At 40.2% G+C, this 17,895-nt stretch overlaps 1 protein-coding gene across 1 annotated transcript in view; it reads left to right on the forward strand.

The window, feature by feature from the left end:
- The window catches only part of CLVS1 (clavesin 1), a 95,174-nt gene that overhangs the window by 16,945 nt on the left and 60,334 nt on the right, over nt 1-17,895 (forward strand). Inside the window, exon 3 of the mRNA XM_042463729.1 lies at nt 15,296-15,470. Within this exon, the coding sequence (XP_042319663.1) occupies nt 15,296-15,470 (175 nt within the window). The remainder of the gene's footprint in view (nt 1-15,295; nt 15,471-17,895) is intronic.

Consider the following 17,895-nt stretch of genomic DNA (forward strand, 5'->3'; position numbering starts at 1 on the left):
TGGCTTGCAGCATGGGACTACCACCATCACTGCCACTTCCTCTTCCTTCTACTCTTCTCTCTCTTTCTCTTCTTCCCTCCTGGTTATCACCAGCGGTGGGCAGGCGGGTGGCTGGAGGCATGGAGCCGCTGCTTCCTCTTCCTCCTCCTCTTCCTCCCTCCCTCCTAGCTCTTACCAATGGGCAGGCAGCTGGTGGCATGGAACCACCAGCTCTGCCACCACTTCCTTCTCCCCCTCCTCTCCCTCCCTCTTTCACTGGTGGCCTCGCATGCCAACAGAGGGTCTTTGTGTGCCACGCTTGCCATGAGTTTGACATGGTGGTCTAGTCCATCAGAATATAGAAGAAACTCTTAAGCACCCTCCTCCATGTTATTTTATTACAAACCTCATTGTTCAGTGAAATGAACAAAGTCACACACTATCCAATCTGTTCAATGTGGTCATTTTGCTTTTCTTCATTTCTTGCACTTGAAAATATCTCCAAGAAGAAGGCTTAGCTTCTATACCTGGAGTGTGCAGGAAGAGCTGCTTGAATCTGCATATTTGTGTTCTGTTTTACACTTTATAAATATTAGAAGATTTTTCTGTGAGTGACCAGCTCAGCTGGAGGAAAAAGTATGCTGCTGATCAATACTAAATAGACCTAACAAGCTATATGTGGGGGCATTCCTAAAGGCAGATGTTATAAAACTATTTCTTGTAACAACCCTATGGTGACTTCCAGCTCTTAAGACTCATTGAGGATTCTCCCCCCCCCCACACTTTTAATATAACTATTAATAGAACCATTACATTTTGTAATATAATAACACCCTCCAGTTCCACTTGTTGCAGTGCAAGTTTTAGCACTTATAGCCAGCATAAGAGATGATGAGGAAAACATCTGGCAGGCCACATGATTTCCATACATGGTGGAACAAGGAGAACAAGGATTAAGGAGGACAGCCACTGGCACATGCCCTGTTTCTAGATAGAGATTAACATTCCACAAATTGTAGTTTATTGTGGCACCAGTGCTATCACTGATAGGGAAGGCTAAATGTCTCCAAAACTACAGGTCCCAGAATTCTGTAGCACTGTGTCAGGGGAGTTAAAGCAGTCTCAAACTAGATTATTTTTGCAGTGTGTTTTGGACCTAAGTAAACTTGGTTCATTGCCGTTAAGAACAATCAGTTGTGTCCTTTCCTTGATGGTTCATCTATAAATAGCTTAGTTCACCTATAAATTACACTAGGTGTTACTCATGTGGAGTGTAGCTGCAGATGAATAAATTATTAAAGATATTTGTGTTTGACAGAAGTTGTTTCAATAGCTTCTGTTTACATCCTAGGAGACCATTAATAACACAATAACATGCAATAAGATATCTCTAATGATAAAGCATTAACTTGATACTTCTGCTTCTTATTTAAGGCATCACAGCTCTATATTTGTGTCCATTGGCTAAAATTATTTCTTTGTTTTTGGAAAACACCCAGGGTCTGGCAGCTGAGGTCTCATGGACCAACAACAATCTGTGGGCCACTACTTTGAAAAGCACTGGCTTACAATTTCCTTCCTCCTCCTCTCTCTTGTATGTTTCTTTCTTTCTTTATCAAAAACAATTTCCTTTGCTACAACCACCTTAAAGAAAAGAGGATTAATGTGTAATCTTCAACATTTAGGTGATCTCGCTTATACAAACACTCAAGGAAGATTTCTTACTATTTGCCAACCATTAGCTCCCATTAAGAAAACATCTACCAGTCAGTCTGGGCCATTAAGTAATTTGTTTGACATGATTTCACTGGCAGCCATAACACTATATTTGAAACTGGTCTGACAGGCTGGACAATTCACATCCATATACCCTTTTTGAAAAAGAGTATATATTAGGCTGGGAGAAATCCATATGATGCTTATATTCTTGCAATAATATTACATAAAATTGTTTTAGAGTTTTGTATTGTAATCTATCCAGGTGAATCTATCATGCGGTTTTCTGGGGCTGAGAGTGTGTGAACCCCACCCAGTGGGGTTCCATAGGCAAGCCAGGAATCACACCCAGACCTCCAGGGTTGTAGTCCAGTGCTCAAACCACTACACCATGCTAGCTCTTATTTGCAGTTTTTCTGCTAAAAACAATTAGGGAAATTCTCTGGTACACTCCCCTAATTATTTTTTAGAAGAAAAACTACAAATATCAAGATTTCTTAGGAGGAAGTCATGGCAATTGAAGTGGCTTCACAGTAAAATTATATAATAATAGAATCATAGAACTGAAAGAGACTTCAAGGGCCATCAAGTCCAATCCATACCATGCAGGAATACACAATCAAAGCTCCCCCAACAGATGGCCATCCAGCCTCTGTATAAAAACTTCCAAAGAAGGAGACTATAGCACACTACAAGGCAGCATATTCCACTGTCAAACAGCTCATACTGTCAAGAGTAGAAAATTAGTAAAGGATTGCAATCTTAATTGGACACTCATTCTTCTGAGATCCTATTAAGAATATTTCAAACTTGCAGTTCTTGATGAGGTGAAAACATATCTTTGACAGCATAGTTGCTCTAACCTTTTAGCAACTCTTTTCAGGCATGCCATAATATAAAATAAACAGGTACAAAAATCAGTAACAATCAAATTTTCAAGTGCTATTATAAAAGGTTCAACACATTGTTGTGTTCAGGTCAAGAACAGGGGAAATGTAATCAGGTGTTACTAGATTTGCTCCATTTTACCAAGGTACACCCCTTGATTCCAAATCACAGTCTTTTAAATTAAACCTTCTGACAGGCTCATTCCTTTCATTGAAATTGAAGGGTGTTCATCCTTTCTTTCAAGCTTCTTACTGCAGTTTGGCCTGATTGTACAAAATATAGATTCTAAACAACAAATCCTCAGCAAGTCATAGAGCACTATACGTGGCACCAAATTGAAGGGGAAAAAGTAACCAATAACAATCATTTTATACCCTTAAGACAAAACGATCCATGAGGAAATAATTTTCTCCCTTTGTCCAAACTGTATCCTATTTTATATTATTCTTACAGCATAACATGCATGCAAAATTATATTCACAGCACTACTTCTGATTGCTTATGTTTAAAACAAATCATTATACAATGACACAATAATACAACAGGTCTACTAGGTATACACTGTGGATTTGGCACAGCTTTGCAGGGCTGACGTACTTGACTTGTGGTACATCCTGACAGAATTCTCTAGCAATGTATCAGACTAGAAAACAGTAAGCGTACGGACCATATGTACTGAATGTTACTTCTACAAAAGTTGACGTTCACACTACAAAAACTTATGATCACAGTCCTTACTGCCATAGAGGCAGAGATGTTGGACATGCTGAAACACTAAGAAAATCTTCTCTTTTGTGAAACTTCAAAGGACAGGTTTGCTGATATTCAATGTGGGTCATATTTGAGGGTGAGACTGAACCATGGAGTGCTTTCTGTCTCCCCTTCCTTGGCTGAATTATCTGGTTGAACCTTACCTATATACCTTATGCTAAAGATAAACCTATTTAAAGGTGCATCTACACCAGGTGCTTTATCTGGGGCTTGTCCAGAGCATAATGTCCTGGACTACACTCGGAAAGATAACATACCCTACAATGAATCTGGTGTGACACCATGTTTTTGTGCACATGGACCAGCTGGGCCAACACCACATCAGGCCTGCTGACCTGTAGCCACTGTAGCCTTGCTGGCCAAGCAGCTCCCTGCGAGAGCCTGACCATCATTGTCACTTTTGCTCCATCACCATCAGAATGGAGTGCCCCACCATGTGATCATCAAAAGGGGTTACTCTATTCCCTCTTTGTCAATTGCACAGGTACCTCTTTCTGACCTCAGTAGAAGCAAAGACACACTACATGGAGCTCCTGCCCACGAGGAAGTGCCAGTGGTGGCTGCTCTAAAAACAGGCCACCACCTTTCCCTGCATTACTTAGTGTGGGGAAGGAGGATGGCATGGCTCTTGGCATGTGGATGACTAGATCAGATTGAATTAGACCATATCTAGCTGTCAAAACACACAATGAATCCAAGATTACTCGGGGGTTTCTGGGAAACGCCAGCGTTTTTCCTGATTTTGCTTAGCATGGGGCAATGTTAGGATAAGGGCAAGAAAACACAGGCCCTGTACAGATGTGCCCTTTGCGGCGTGTCCATGATGTGCTAGGATTGCCTCAGGGCAGCACATGTACACGTCCTGCAATCCTAGCACGTCGTGCATGCGCCGCTGTTATGCAGCGCCATACAGACGGCGTGCATAATGATGACATCACAGCTGCACCACCTCCAAATGGCTCTGCTTTTTGGAGCTTTTTTCCTGCTGCACAGCAGCACCGTACAATTTGTATGTTGCGGCGCTCCTGCACAACAAAGAGAGGCACCTCCCTGGAGCCTTTTTCTGGTGGTCTGTACCCCACCACAGATCCTCCTTATAAGTCTCCATATACTGTGTGCACCGCCAGGGTGAGTGCGGTGTTTTTCACCCATGTTGACAAGCCCTAAGAGTTATAATTTGATCAATCATGGGATTTTCTCATCACATAGGATTAACTGGTTATTTTTTCAGCCATGTTCTCCACAGAAAATATTAGTATAGATATCAGGACAGATACTGGAGTATTTTGTGTGTAATTCCTAAGCTTAACTCTTTTGTAGTTTTTTGTGGGTTTTTAGGGCCATGTGGCCGTGTTCTAGAAAAGTTTCTTCCTGATGTTTCACCAGCATCTGTGGCTGGCATCTTCAGAGAATGCTTGCCTGGAAAAAAAGTGAGTGTATATATACTGTGAGCCTGGGAATGCAGGAGTGATTTGCATGTGTATTGTTCTGTGCTGATGGCTGGCCTCAGGCTGGGAGGCTAATGCAAAAGAGGATTAGTGTCTGCTAGTGATAGATAATGATTGGTGATCATTATCTGCTGGGAAAGCCCCTGACTCTGAGTGGTTTCCCATTTGCATTTGCTGAGTCCTCATTTTGCTATTCTTCAGGACTGATAGCCAAATTTTGTTCACTTTAAGAGTTTCTTCTTTCCGGTTGAAATTATCCAGATGTTTGTGGATTTCAATGGCTTTCCTGTGCATCCTGACATAGTAGTGGTTGGCATGGTCCAGAATTTCAGTGTTTTCAAACAGTGTTTTATGCACAGGATGGTTTGTGGCATGTTCTGCTACTGCTGATTTTTCTGGCTGGCCCAGTCTGCAATGTCTCTTGTGTTCCTTGATTCTTGTTCCCAGCAGATAATGAAACTAGTTGAAACTAGAAGTGATACCTTCTAGTCTCTTCTGACTGTATGAGAGTAAGTCATAACAAGGAAAACATGAAAGCCCAAGTCTAAGTACATTTCCATAGCATGAATCCATAGTTTACCTTTGCCCATAGACAGAGCCAGATTGTGAGTATGTCAGAGAGACCAGAAATTTACTCCAGTTTTTAATCCAAACTTTAAAGGGAAGTGTTGAATTGTATCTGCAAAATAGATCAAGCACTTTCGGTCTTCCTTTAAAGTTCATACTGAAACCCAGAGGAGATTCACTGCCCTACTGAGGTTGGATTCACTGGCTGCCACTGCCCACACTGCTATAAACACAGGTAAGCACATTAGGTGTAATTTCAGAGCTTGAAAGTAACTGTGTACAAATCATTTTGAATTCCTTTGTCCAATAACTAAGCTACAGTAAGACTGTCAGATAGATAAGTATAATTTCCTTTTGTAGTTTAACTATTTTTGTTACTTTTGTAGTTATGCAAATGTGGCTTCCCACTTTTACTTAATATCATGGAAGAAATATCACACGATTTAATCACTAGTTTGTCTTATTCTGCTGTATTCAGATTTTCCAAAAGTAACTACGTTAGCTACTTTTAATGACAGGAAAGTACAGAGATACTTATAAAAATAATAGCCAAGATAACTAGTTTTCAGATATCGGTAAATAACTGTATTTAAAGGGACAAGAGTATTTGTCAATCTGACAATGCAAAATTAGATATCAGCAGAAGTTGAACTGTCTTAGAAGATTTATTTCTCTTTCTCCCTCAATCAGTCTTCCTCAGAATTTTTAACAAATTAAAATATGCAGTTAACAGAGTAAGATTATTTCAGAAAAAAAGTTCATATATTAATCAAATACAAGTATACAAAATACAAAGAAGACATTCAAATTATCAGTGATGGAAGCACAATCTTATATACAGGAACTATTATTTCCTCATATTGTACAATTTGAGCATCACTGGGATCTGAATTACTTTTAACTTTTCCATAAACTTTAAACAAATCATTTTTCCCCAGCTAAGCAATTAAGAATTGTGTTCAGTGTATAAGCATGGTCAAAAAATTTAATAAGATATGAGGCTGAATGAACAATAAAGAATACAATACATGAAAAAGATAAGATAGGAGCAAATATGCATGCTGATGTTTTATTATCTCTTTTAATTTCATTTTTGATTGCCTGATCTGGAGGGGAGGGAGATACAGAAATAGGCAGAAGAGGTCGCATGAATGAATTAGCTACAAATAGATGGAACTGAAAATATGGAAAATTGAAAATATGTGGAAACAATATAGGAAGGTTAAAAGGAGGGGAGGAAGTGTTTAACTTAGAATATAGAGATAAGTTAAACATAGAATATAGAGAACTTCTGATCACTGTCTTCATTGTGAAAAAGATTAGCCAATAATACATTATTTATTAATTTATAACTTATTAACATGGTTATATCTGTTTCCAAGATCTCAGGCAGACTACAATAAAATCAATTTAATGGTTTAAAATAGTTTTTAACAAACCTAAAAAAGAAGAAGATAGCATTGGCTTAAACATTAGTAACAGTCATGTCACTGGGCAAGGTGCTGTGGTGCAGCCCACACTGAGTGACACCCCAGAAGAAGGGTGACAATCAGTCATCCTCCCCTCATGCTGTCCTGTTCCATCTTTTCCGCATGAAGGGATGGCACCAAGGAAGGCCATGGGCACTCCCCTCCAAGAGATCATGTTTTAGTTAGATATATAATTGTGACAGTATTGGCCTTGTCCAGCTAACTTGATGAGATGGGTATTGTATGTTCCCCTTTACAGACATTCTGATCAATGTGTGGACATTAAGGATAGGCTTCTAAAACAGAGAATACTCTGGTCCAGGTGGCATGGTCGGCTTCCCATCTTCATAAACAGAATGTACATATGGAGGCAACCCTCTGTGGAACTCCCTGGGTTCAGGCATGTGCAACTGGACACATTTTGTGCATTAGGAAAAGAAAATGTCACAATAAGAAATAATTTATTGCCATTTTTATGTACCTCTGGGCTATTTTAGACTCCCCCCCGACAAAAATGGGAACAGGATGTCACTTTCAGTCATTTCTTGGTAAAAAAAATCTCTCTCTTCTGCCTGAAATAGTTCAGGGCCTGCCTAAAAACATGGCAAAAATGCTTCCGTGCTCCGTAAGGTGCTGGAGGGGTGGGGTTAGGCATTTTGAGGCTAAAATTATTTTTATGTAAGGTAAAAACTGAGACACCTGTGGCCAAGAAACTGGATTGTTGTCAAAATAACAAATGTAAAAGATGAAGAACACACAAAGTAGGAGAAGCTATAACAGTTTGCTTTTGCTTGAGTTGACAGGGAAGGAGAAGTTTCCACCCCGTTCACTTTGTCTCCCTACCAAGTTGAATGCCTGCTACTAGTGCCTGCCGCACCTTCATGGATTTCAGCCACTGGTCCCTTTGAAGATTTGGGTGGAAAATACTGCCCTTATGGCTGCTCCATGTATCAGCTGTGTCTTCTGCTCACTTCCAGCTTGGATAAGGCTCCACACAAAGGGGAAAGAAGTCCTGAGATTTTACCTGCCCATTTTCTCCTGGCACTCCAACAGCCGCTTTCTGTTTTCCCTCAGGACTTTTTAGAAATAACTTCTTAACAATGGTTTTCTTAGTACTAGCAGAAGCTGTTGGCTCCCATATCAGTAGAGTGATGATTCTGCTCCAGACATTAGTTTGAACCTTAAAAGAGCTATCCAAGGTGCTGAATCTTATACCTAAAATAAGTTCAAACTAAAGTAAGGTAGTGCCTTTAAACTTTGGATTCAAAGCTATGAAATTCAGAAAGTTCTTATTGTTCAATTTTTTTTCTGACATAGTCACATGACTTAGTTGGCACTCTTCTTGAAACCATTTTTCTTCTTTTTCTTTGCCTTTGCAATATTGGGATTCTCACAGCCTCATTGGCTGTTAATCCTGATGGATATGACCAGTGCAATATTATCACTGGTGTGTTATCATTTCAAGTGCAATGATGCCATGGATGCTTGTAAACAAAATCACATGGCTCATTTCAGCCAAGTAGATTAAAAAGCAGCTTGGATAAATGAGGCTCAGATTAGGCAAAAAGAGAGAGAGAGAGAGAGAGGAAAAGGCTCTAAGAAGAGAAGCAAATGGGCATCAAGCAGCACTGGAATAATACAAAAATTAGAATTTAGTTTGCAGAGCATAGAACATTAGTGTCGATCAAAATGAGTACATCAAATGCCATCCATGGTAGGATGATGTTCTGGGCTACCACTGTTCAGTTATGAATGGCTCTGCCACATGCCTATATTCATTCCACTTAAAAGTAACTTCTGAAGCTCTGCAAGCAATCTGGCCGTTGCACTAAATGTTTTGCTTTTTAAGTGAGTTTTGAACTTTGAGGATATCTGACCAACTTGGATGACAGAATTGGGAGCATACTTATCAAATTTGCAGATGACACCAAATTAGGAGGAGTAGCTAACACCCCAGAGGACAGGATCAAAATTCAAAATGATCTGAATATGCTAGAAAGTTGGGACACAGCTAACAAAATGAACTTCAACAGGGAGAAATGTAAAGTACTGCACTTAGGGCAGAAAAATAAAATGCACAGATATAGGATGCGGGACACCTGGCTTAAAGAGACAACATGTGAAAGGGATCTAGGAGTCCAAGTAGACCACAAGTTGAACATGAGTCAACAGTGCGATGCGGCAGCTAACAAGGCCAATGCGATTTTAGGCTGCTTCAGTAATAGTATCTAGATCAAGGAAGTAATAGTGCCACTCTATTCTGCTTTGGTCAGGTCCCACCTGGAATACTGTGTCCAGTTCTAAGCACCACAATTTAAAAAGGACATTGAGAAACTGGAGCCATGTGTCCAAAGGAGGGCAGCCAAAATGGTGAAGGGTCTGGAAACCATGAAGCCCTATGAGGAGAGATTTAGGGAGCTGGGGATGTCTAGTCTGGAGAAGAGAAGGTTAAGAGGTTATATAGCCCTGTTTAAATACTTGAAGGGATGTCATACTGAGGAGGGAGTTAACTTGTTTTCAGCTGCTCCAGAGACTACGACCCGGAGCAATGGATGCAAGCTCCAGGAAAAGAGATTCCACCTCAACATTAGGAAGAACTTCCTGACAGTAAGGGCTGTTTGACAGTGGAACACACTCCCTTGGAGTGTAGTGGAGTCTCTTCCTTGGAGGTCTTTAAGTAGAGGCTGGATGGCCATCTGTCAGGGATGCTTTGATTGAGAGTTCCTGCATGGCAGGGGGTTGGACTGGATGGCCTTTGCGGTCTCTTCCAACTCTATGATTCTATGATTCTATGGCCCACAGCCTTATAGAAGAAAAATCACAGGGATTAAGAAGCTAGCAGTTTCAGAAGAAAATCTGGGTCTATTGAGCCAGAATTGCAAAAACAGGGAATAATAGAGCACTTCTGGTGATTCCTTCTTTGTGTGGGAGGAGAAGTTTTATGACTTGAGAAGCATTTGATAGATTTAGTTTTGCTTTTTCTGACTATCTAGTGTGTGTGTGTTTCAAGTTGCCTGTCAATTTATGGTAACCCCATGAATTTCATAGTTTTTTCTTAGGTGGCTTTGTCATGAATGTAACTCTTGTAAAATCATGCATTGCAGCCAAGTATACATCTTAAATTGCATCAGTAGAAACTACCATCAGATCCAAGTACTGAGTTTTCAAAATTGCAGGGCTTAATTGGTTTGACTTAGGCCCTGTACTGACCGGTGAAAAGCGCCAGCCTGCGGGCAGGGCAAGGGCTGAGTGTCTGCACACTCCAAGCCCTACCATTGCTGCCAGGGTGTCATTGTGGCATGCGCCAGTCCATGATGATGGACATCTGGTGCAGCACCCAAACAGTGCAGTGTGGAAGGAGAATCATCAATGGCATGTCGGTGCACCTATGACACCACTTCCAGGGAGCAAGAAGGAGCCACTTTCCATGGCTTCTTTTTGCTCCCTCCACAGCCCGCAGCATGAAGTTGCTGTGGCCCCAATCCTGGGCAAAAAGGGGCAGCGTTGAGCTGGCCGTCTATACAGCCCCTTTAGCTTTGTAATTCATTTTCAGAATGGGGCTTCTACATATGCTTGAGTTGGGCACCTAATCCTCCTTCTCAGTTCTGAAAATATTCCTGCTATTTGATATGGTTCAAATATTGCCATATTTTCCCCATTTGTGTGTACATGCTTCAAACCATGTTTATTCTACCACAGTTTTTTACATACATATTTTTGTGGGTTTTTTTTGTGTGTTTTGTGACCTTAGGCAACTCATACAATTTTGAATTACTGAGGACAATGACCACCATAAGAACTCTATCCCCGCTGAATTTTTTCTTTAGTCCCTAGCACTGGAGTCACTTAAAAGTTTGGTTGATCATTTAGATATAATCACTGGAATCTTGTATGACCTGTTATGTTACATAATTTTGTGTACACCTATCTACATACCAGCGGTGCTAAAAAACCCTTTACTAAATTGTGAAGATGCATAATGGGCAACCAGAAGAGTATCCAGGGTGTATTGGTCCTGATGTGCACCAGAGACTTTGCCGTCTTTGCTATGTAACAATGGCCCGTTACAGACGGGCAAAAAGTACATGCTGCACATGTACTAGGGTTAGAAAGGAGTGTCCTTTCCGGACGCCAATAACCCTAGTACGCACTCAGCGCGTACAAAATGGTGGCACCCATTCTACATGGGCACCGCCATTTTGATGTAGCAGACGCATAGTGTCCACATGTCTTGGCACCATTATGATGGTGCAAGTGCACCATTGGTGCTTTGTGCTGCCATAATGGCATCGCAAAAAGAAGCTGCTTTTTGCAGCTTCTTTTTGCTGCGTTGAGGAGTCACGCGGTTTGGCCGCTGAGGCTCCTCGGTGCAGCAAATGACAGCGCCGGCAGACCGCCCTTTTTGGGAGGTCTGTAAAGCGCCAATGTAATACCAGCTCTCTATGGGAATTACGCAACTGGACTATTCTAGTTTCCACATGTGTAAATTCACTTACCAAGATGTAAGTAATCAATAAAGAGAGCCAGTGTGATGAGGCATAATGGGTAACAAGTGTGATGTAATGGTTTGAGCATTGGACTAGGATTCTGGAGACCAGGGTTCAAATCTTATGGAAACCCCCTGGGTGACCTTAGGCAAGTCATACTCTTTCAGCCTCAGAGGAAGGCAAAGACAAACCCTGTCTGAGTAATCCTGTCAAGAAAACCCCATGAAGAAGAAGAAGAAAGTTTTTTGGTGTTTGGGGGGGGGGGGGGGCGGACTAGAAGACATTTCGAACAAGATTCTGGCCATAGTTTAGGCATTCAAAGAAAAGGGCCAGGCAAATTAACCAAGAGAATGAGAACATTACAAATATATAAGGTCTAGGTGTGAATGTTTCTCAGGGTCTCACACTTTCCAGGGCTAGAAGTAGGATAACTGGAGGAAAATATCATGGGGGCCAGATGTCTTATGGGGAGCAATGCTCTCATTTCTCTCTGGCACACAAACATACACACTGTAGCTGTATCACTATAGGCTGAATTTATCTAATTTTGTATAATTTCAAAAGCCAAGCAGGTTGGCCCTGGTTAGTGCTTGGAAAGGAGAATATCAGGGATCTGCAGGTAGGGCTAGGAAAGAATCCTTTCTGCAGCAAAGGCAGTCACTCCTCATCATACTTGACAATAGTGGACTTGATAAACAGCTGCCCTGACTCAGTTATTTATTTATTTATTTATGGTATTTATACGCCACCCTTCAGCTCTAAAGGCTATCAGAGCGGCTTACAATTATTATTTTTAATTATAGGTTGGCTTCTTCTATTCCTGTATACCAGTGATAGAAATTATGTGGCCCTCCAGATAGTGTTGGACTGTAACTCTCAATATTCCTCAGTATCAGCTATACCTGCACAGGGCGCCAGGACTTATAATCCAATAGCAACATCTGGAGGACTATATGTTATATTCTGTATTCTGCCCCTGCTATATTATATTGCTTTTGTCATTGATATAGAACCAGTTCTTTCTCCTATCTATTTTGTTTCCAGATTGTATGATGAATGTCCTTTTTTTTCTTGTTACAATTGATAGTTGTGGTTGTCGCCTCATGTTGAATGCATGTCAGGCCACTAAAGTTCTCTTTTAAGACTTTCTTCATTTGTGAATATCGTTCCCACTTTATCATATAGGTTTTGATTTCCTCTCATTCCAAATCTCCCTTCAACAATAATTTGTAGATTTTTGCTATCTTTATTTTTACCCTGGGATCATATTATTGTATCCAACTCATTTTGTGTCACTTGAAGTCCTTCAGCTTTTAAATCTTCTGCAAATGTCCTCTTGATTTGTAAGTAGCTATACCATTGAATTTTGTAATCTTTTTGCTCAAACTCCTCGTGAGTAACTGTAATAATGTTACTAGATTCATCTTTTAAAAGTATGTTATTCTATGTTATCCATTCTTGTTTCATTTTCCACCTTCCAAAGAAGGCTTCTTGTATTCTAATCCATAAAGATATTTTTTCATAAAATTTGGACTTGCACCAGATTTTTAAGAGGGCCTTCCTTTCAAAACTGAATATGATTTTAGGTTCAGATCCTTCTTTTTTGTCTCAGCAAGCTGCCACAGCACAGCAAAGCAATTTTCACTAATCCATGTGAACACAGATTGCTCCTTAGTTTTCATATTTAGTAGCCATATTTCTCAATTATTTCTCTGCTTTCAAAAAATAAATAAATAAGACTGCAGATTTGACCATACCTGAGGCTGAGTCAATGGCAATGAAAAACACAGCATCCATTATTGAAGACTGTTAATAAAGGAGTTGAAAATAAAATGGTTAGTGTAATAATGTCTCTAAATAAACCAAAGGTGGGTATATTGCAGTACTCACTATCAGCCCCAAGCCACCAGCCATTGAAATAAAACTAAAAAATATGCTTTGAACTCCCTAGGGGACATGAAGAACAATTTCACTATGTTATCTCCCCCCCCCCCCAAAAAAAAAAAACTCTTTTAGGTCTAAATCACATCAGGAGGACTCCCAGAACAATGCAATTGCTTCTTATAGTACCTTCAGGGCACAATGAGCCTTTTCCAAATCATTTTTTTTAAATTTGTGGGCAGCTTAGAGGGAGGTGCATATTCCAAGTTCCAAACCCTGAGAAGCTGATCTCTCTAAATACAGTCAGCCCTCATATCCACAGATTTTTTTAACCACAGATTGAAGCATCCATAGTCTGAAAATATTTTAAATATATATCAGGGATGTAGCGGGGGGGGGGGGGTGTCCGAGGGCCCAAACCCCATTATAATGGTGGCACTTAGTCTGGACCCCCCTTCCTAAAATCCTGGCTACATCCCTGTATATATAAATGCCAAAAAGCAAACCTTGACTTTGCCATTTTTATAAGGGACATCATTTTACTATGCCATTGCGTTTAATGGGACTTGAGCATCCATGGATTTTGTTATCCCGGAACCTAACTCCAGTGGATATCGAGGTCCCACTGTGTTAACCAACATCATGGTTGTATTCTGGAAATCTCATCTCAAAAAGAATGTTATAGAATTTGAAAAGGTATAGAAAAGACATAACAACAGTATCAAGAGCTTAGAACATTTCTTCTCTGCTGAAAAGAGAAAGCATTTGAGTTCATTTAATTTAGAAAAAGAGAGCAAAGATAAGAAAACATACTAGTGCTGTGGAACAAAGAGAATAGAGGCACGTCATTTTTTTCAGTCACTCTCACAACACTATAAATCTGGGTCACCAAATGAAACTGCTTGGCAATAGATTCAGGTCAAACTAAAAAAAGTAGTTTATCACACAGTGAGTAACATACTCACACATGTAATTCATTGAAACAAAAAGTGGTGATGGCCACTGCTTCAAAGCTTTCAAAGGGGACTAGAGAAATTTATGTGGGGCAGACAGAGGTGACTTCCATGTCAGTGGGACGGATGTAGTACCAGGATGTTTTGATTAGCATGGACAAGAAAATAATCTCCCACAAACCCTCAGGCTGTGTTGTTCCTTCTAAACTTAGCTGTAGTCATCACAGTAGTGGGAAGGTGGGGGGGCTGGTGGAGAGAGAAGACAGGTTTCCCAACTATACACACTTTTGCACACTGTGTGATGCAAAGTATTTTGGGCTGGCTTGTTACTGAATGTTTAATTAAGACTCGCTTGCTTTTTTAAAAAAATACAGACCCATTTCTTGCAGAATAAAAACTGATATGATGCTTTCATTTGAACAGGAATCCACTGGATAAATTTTATCATTTTAACCTGTCGTTGTATACATGTGCACACATGCACACATGGTGTATCCCATGGGATCATGATAAATGTTGAAATGGAAGCATCATATCAGTTTTGTCTTTGCCAGAATCAGGCCTTTTTTTTTTTTATTAAAAAAGATAACTTAATAAACACATATATGTAATCCACTTGGAGAGCAACCAGGAGTGGAATGGCATATTGCCTTAGAAATATATCACTTCATAAGCTGGGGAGGTATGTCATGCTTAAGACTAAAACAAAAAAACAAAAACCTGTCCACAGAAAATTAGCATATCAACAAGCACATCAAGAAGAAAGCCAGGTTTGGGTAAGTGAGACATGAAAATCCTTCCATCTGCACCATTTCATGACTTTTGAATACAGGAAAATATTGCAGAGGAGTAGGTTTTTTTCAGATTGGAAAGGAAAGCACATGCAAGGAGAAAATAGCCAAGGATTTATATCACTGTTTCAGGAGAAATAAACCAGAACTGATCATCTTGTGATCAGTATTTGTGTGGTTGTGCAACAGAAACAGAAAGTCTCAACAATAAAAAGTCTTAGGATATCTCTAAATAAAGAAACTTGGTTGAAAAATATTCATGGATATTTATTTATTTATGCATGCATTTCATGTGATTTGTAGAAAATTACAATGATTTCTTTGTCTCATTTATTCCCTCTTCAGGAATTCTTTTGTAGACATTTTACGGGCTATTCTGTTGTCCTTAGAAGTTCTAATTGAAGATCAAGAACTTCAGATAAATGGCTTCATTCTAATTATAGACTGGAGTAATTTCTCCTTCAAGCAAGCCTCCAAATTAACACCATCTATCCTCCGACTGGCCATTGAAGGGTTACAGGTATGTCAGCATATGATTCTCTAGGAAATAATTTATGTTTGATGAAGGGAATAGTGTTTCTCAGCATGCAGAATAGAAAAGAAAAATATTTGCATATCTGAGCTTTAATTCATCAGAATTTCCACTGTTTGTTTATTCCCTGTTTTCATTGCAGTGGTGAGCCTCTTCTTACCACAGGGCCTGTACGACTTACTGCAGCAATTAAGAATAATGTTTAGAGATTTGAAATTTAATCCACATGAGACTTCCTGGGGATTAAAAACTTGCAACATCTGTCTGATGAAACACATGCCACCCACACAGTCTATGCATGCATGCTGCACAGAGGAAAAATAAGCATCCAGAGACACAGCTGAGCATCAGTCAGTCATGTCTGAAATGCCAAAGGGCCAACTGGTTATTCCCCCCCCCCCAAAAGAACTAATGTGAACAATTAGAACTGCTAAAGACACAATACTCGTGTCTGTGCTAGACAATTTATGAGCAGACTTTCCTAGAATACTGCAGTGCGCTTGCATGGTTTGGACCTAATCTCAGATTCTGTCATTGATGTGTGTGTGTGTGTGTGTATAGTAGAGTGGTGTTATATTGTACATTAAAAACAACCCCTCTTCCTCTTCTGACAAAACCTTTGCTTTCCTCAAACTGGATTGGATTACTGGGAAACTCTCCAGGGCTATTTTTTAGATGGTATGGAAGGTTGTAGCAGGGAGGGAAGTTCAAGAGCTCTAAGAAAGATTTACTCGTAAGTGCTTTGAAATGTTTGCGCAACCCACCTCGTTTCTGATATATCAGAAATAAATCCCATTGAAATAAATTATGGCTTATTTCCAAATGAACATACAAGATTTCAGTCTAAGTGAGAATTATTTGAAACAGCAGTGGCTGGTGGCTTCCACATCAATGAGGCAGGGAATCCAATCTGGATTTTAGTCCTGGTGATTAACTTGTTCCAGGTCTGCCATTCAGCACTTTGAATAATTTCTTAAAGTTTGGTAAATCAAAGAAGAGGGTAAACAGATGGTGCCTATGTGCTTAAAAAGCCTGATGACTGTGAATACACTTTAGGTCTTCTTCAGAGGGCTATTTAAAAATCACCAAAAAGACAACACATCCTGCAATATGTTTCCTTTTTCTTCATGGATTTGCTGCTCTCTGGGTTTGGTTTGGTTTTTGTCCTTTAAAATGTGGTCTAAAATCCAAATTCACTGCACCAGTGATGTGGAATGTCCCAGCTGCCACTGTTTGGAAGGATTTCTCAAGCCTTTCCCTCTGCATTGTTGAAAGAAGGTCAACTTGACATATTCCCTGAACACTTGAGCCGTCTGTTTGTAGCAGCTGCTGTGATGTAAGGTAAAGTGGAGTATTCTCTGAACTGTCAAGGAGAACTTTGAAAGGAGACCAGGGCTCTATTGTTTACATTTAAAATATAGGAGTTGGAACAAACTTTGTAAATGTCAAGAAAAGGCCCATGTTGGCTATCTGTCTGCCATTTTTTTCCAAACTGAGATGGAATGAAGGGAAAGGGGGGGATGCACGTTTTGTTATTGTATTGATTTTCTAGCAGTTCAGATAAATTATCTGGAGAACCCTAACTGCTGGTCCTAGAAATGAAAATATGTGAAATATAATTTGAAGTTTAAACAAGATACAACTTTAATTATTTATCTGCAACAGCTGCCATAGTAGTTACTACCTATCATTTTTCCCTTGTGCAGGTGGTTACTAAGCCTTGATGAACTAGTGGATAACTTGCCAGGCATATTGTCAGTGACATATGCAGGTGCACCTGGGGCTTGCAGCAGTATATGTATTTTTTCAGACCTTGCCAAAAGGAGGTATCCAGTACCTCCTTCTGCAATGCCACAACCTGGTACTAGAAACAGCCAGGAGGCTCTGCCCACAGGCCAACTGCAGGGACTTGCCCAGTCTTATCCTTGCTGCTCTTGAGCAGCAAGGGCAAATGGAGCAGCCTTCTTCCCTCTGTACTCAGGAGCACCAGAATGAGCCTTGATGCATAACAAAAGACAGCAGCTGGAGGCTGGAACTGCCCCTGACATCTCCCCCAACAGATGTTTTGCTGACTTGTGGAAGCATCCAGGAAGAAGAAACAGCCTCTGCCACCTCCACCAGTATGCTGTCAGAAACTTAACACTCTGCCAGTGTGATGTAGAACCCTGTCCTGCCCATCACTAGTTCTTTTGCATGGACAAGACCACTCAATACTTTCTTGCAGTTATATCCACTGTTCATCACTTGGGAAAGTTACCTTTTTCACAACAACACAGAGAATCCTCCTAGCCAGTAGAAAGATACTAAGAATTGTACTCCAAAAATTAAAAATTCCAAGCTCTGTTACTACTTTCAGCTCATCAAGGTTCATACAGCTTTAGCAAATGCTATAACAGAGGCAGTTGGCACCACC

This window comes from Sceloporus undulatus, chromosome 4, assembly GCF_019175285.1.
Source record: "Sceloporus undulatus isolate JIND9_A2432 ecotype Alabama chromosome 4, SceUnd_v1.1, whole genome shotgun sequence".
NCBI lineage: Eukaryota > Metazoa > Chordata > Lepidosauria > Squamata > Phrynosomatidae > Sceloporus > Sceloporus undulatus.